General features: G+C 36.3%; 1 protein-coding gene across 1 annotated transcript; it reads left to right on the top strand.

Annotated features, from left to right (window-relative positions):
* LOC147295500 (transcription factor PHYTOCHROME INTERACTING FACTOR-LIKE 15-like) lies at positions 1–1,436 on the top strand. The gene is made up of 5 exons (XM_086234539.1): positions 1–40; positions 308–373; positions 459–914; positions 1,047–1,152; positions 1,257–1,436. The coding sequence occupies exons 1-5, from the start codon at positions 2–4 to the stop codon at positions 1,259–1,261; spliced, it is 672 nt and encodes a 223-aa protein (XP_086090665.1). The 5' UTR covers position 1; the 3' UTR covers positions 1,262–1,436.
* The last annotated feature ends 1,475 nt before the right edge of the window (positions 1,437–2,911 follow it).

Below are 2,911 nucleotides of genomic sequence, written 5' to 3'. Positions count from 1 at the left end.
GATGAGAGCATTGCAGGAACTTATACCCAACTGTAACAAGGTAATATTTAATGATTAATTTCGATCTTCTACCTCCTTGCTTTACAATATTAATCGTTTAGCTTCGATAGAGTACTGTGGGTATTATTGTGGTGGTGACTTTTAAGTGACATTTATTTTCTTTCTTCTGCCTTAAATTGTCTGTATAAGCCTGTAAGGCTGCGCGCTGTACTGGTTATTATCTTCCGTAAAAAATTTCCTTTTGCTGATTGATACATTGTTTTCTATTTTGTATAAATACTGAACCAATATGCTTTCCAAATTTAAGTCAGACCGAGCTTCAATGCTGGATGATGCCATTGAATATCTTAAAGCCCTGAAGCTTCAAGCACATGTACCTTCTCTGTCTCACTCTCTCATTTACATTTTTAATTGCCCCACTCATTTAGACTGTTACTATTTGTATTTATGTACATCAGATGATGTCCATGGGTGGAGGAGCTATGTGCCAGGCTTCGAATTTGTCCTTGGCAGGGTTTCAAGGCACACAAATACCAAATTTTATGCCATATATGGCTATGGGGCCAGGAATGGGAACGAGCCATCGATATGGAATGGGAATGATTAATATGTGTTATTCAGCAGGCCTTCCCATCATACCTGTTCCCTCAGCCGCCAACCTCCATCCCTTACAGTCAGCAACTGTAGGGTTACCTCTACTGTCTACACCGGGAGTTCTTCAGGTCCCTCAATTGCAAATGCCATTCCTTGCTTCCCAAGTAATGCCTACTGCAGCCACTACCACATCGGTCGTTCGGCCACAATTTGCTACAGATTTCTCTTACACATTCAACCCTGCAAACCCAGGAGAGTCTAGTTCTCAAAATAACACCAAAACAGCTGCTGACATCCAGAAAGTCCCAATTATAAGCAAGGTCCAATTCAACTCTTCAGCTTTTCTTGAATCATTTCAACACTAGCCTGCTAATAATGAAAATGGTTTATATATATGTTTGTCTTGTTCCATGGTTTCCCTTTTAATTATGAGAGTGCTTCAATCTTTGTAGAATTGTAACGCGAAGGCTAGTCATATGGTGACACCCCCTTCAATTGGTGACAGCAGAGTACCCAAGACCCTCTATTTTGACAGTGAAGCTGGCTGTGACAATTCAAGTCGGTAGAAATCCATTTTTCGTTGTTGGTCACTTTATATGGCCGGTTTAGTTTAACTAGAGTTTGTATAATGGTGGGTGCATACTTCTGTTTGATGTTTGCAGGATAAAAGAAGACAGCAACTAAAGCAGCATGCAAATCTATCAAGTCTCTGGCTGGGAAACAATTGAGTCTTAGTTCTGTAATTTTAATAGCTCTTGTACATTTTGTCTCCTGTCTAGCTAGGAAAGCACAACCATATAGTAGGGTGATGATGTGTGGCTGGTTGGATCAAGTGTAATATAAAAATGTGAACTTAAAACCAATTGTTTGATGCTATTTTTCACCATGGGCCATGATCATTTTGATGTGTGAGAATGATCAAGAGAAAAAAGAGCAAGATCTTCGAGCACCAGTGCAGTACCAACCAAGAGATCTTTGATGAAAAGTTAGTAAAGGTGAAAACTTTACCAATTTTAGAGGATCAAATTAATTACTCATTTTGAATGCTATGAAATGCATGATGAAGTTATTTTAATGGGTAAAATCAGCCTGAATTCCTCGCAACAAAAGGGATATATAGTTGGCTGCATGTCAATTCAATTTGTGATTATTTATTATGACATGAATTTATTTGGCCCGATATGTCATGGATTTACATCTTGAAAGAAGGTGGAATTAGCACTGCTGGCTCTGGAGAAGCAAAGAGAATGTAATATTACACTCATCCATAAATGATTTTATAACTGGGTGAATTATTTTATTAATTTTATTTCACTGATTCCCTTGGAATCTTGTTAAGAACATTGGATTGAAACAAATTCTTCACATCTTGGATGCCTTGCACAGCAAGTGAATCCACCCGAGTATCATATCGCTCATACAAAGTTGGCAGTGTTTCTACACAGAGAATGACTTCATACCAATAAACAGAAAATGGGTTAGGCTCAAACAATAAATTTACAGATATCTACAATGCAGATATATGTGTGTATTTGGGTTGGTCTGGGATCTTACTTATATATAACAGACTCAGAGAGCTCAAATACGTTCCAATAACTGACAACAACCATAGACAAACGATTGCCTGTATATTGAGCACCTCAAGACCGATATTATCTGTTTGAAACTTTGAATTATGTCGACCAAAAAAAAGAAAAAAAGACTGATGCAGTGGGGAGGCAGATTAGTTAGTGTACTTAATGATTACTGAGTTAGTGTGTTCTTTTTTCATTTAAAAAAAGTAAAGCAAGAAAGAAATCAAAGGTTGTGGTAAATTCAAGTACTCATGATTTTTGTGACCAGATCACAACTTGATTATAAAAAGGGTGGTGGATCTGAACAAGTCAGCCGAAGAGAAGCATGCTCTAGCAATCATCATTAGTCCACATATGGCATGCATAAATTTGTATCATTTCAACGTCATTTTGATCCGATCCAACAAAAAGAAAAAATATATAGATAGTACCCAAAAAAAAAAGTTATATGGTCATTTAGACTGGTAAAATTTGAAACATACTTAAAAGTCATTCATTCTTACAAATGAATCATAATTTCACATAAGGTTTTTTCTTTGTTCCTTTTATCTGATTACCAATTACTTCTTATCAATTCGTATTAAATTATTATTGGTTTGTAAGGATTAATGATTCCTTACATGTAAATGCTAAGTAAAATTTATCAACCCTAAGTGGATTTGCCTTTTTATCCATACAAAATCTTTGACCAATTGACCAAATGATATTGGTACTGCTGTGCTGTTGAAAAGATTGCAAATATT

The sequence above is a fragment of the Dryas octopetala genome, chromosome 2 (genome assembly GCF_963921425.1).
Source record: "Dryas octopetala chromosome 2, drDryOcto1.1, whole genome shotgun sequence".
NCBI classification, from domain to species: Eukaryota; Viridiplantae; Streptophyta; class Magnoliopsida; order Rosales; family Rosaceae; genus Dryas; species Dryas octopetala.
Note: the sequence above shows the minus strand (reverse complement) of the source record. Positions and strands in the feature narration are given on the sequence as shown.

Coding starts and splice junctions, on each gene's coding strand:
- LOC147295500 (XM_086234539.1), top strand. CDS start 2: ATGAGAGCATTGCAGGAACTTATACCCAACTGTAACAAG. Junction 41..307: donor TTATACCCAACTGTAACAAG/GTAATATTTAAT, acceptor TCCAAATTTAAG/TCAGACCGAGCTTCAATGCT. Junction 374..458: donor CCCTGAAGCTTCAAGCACAT/GTACCTTCTCTG, acceptor TATGTACATCAG/ATGATGTCCATGGGTGGAGG.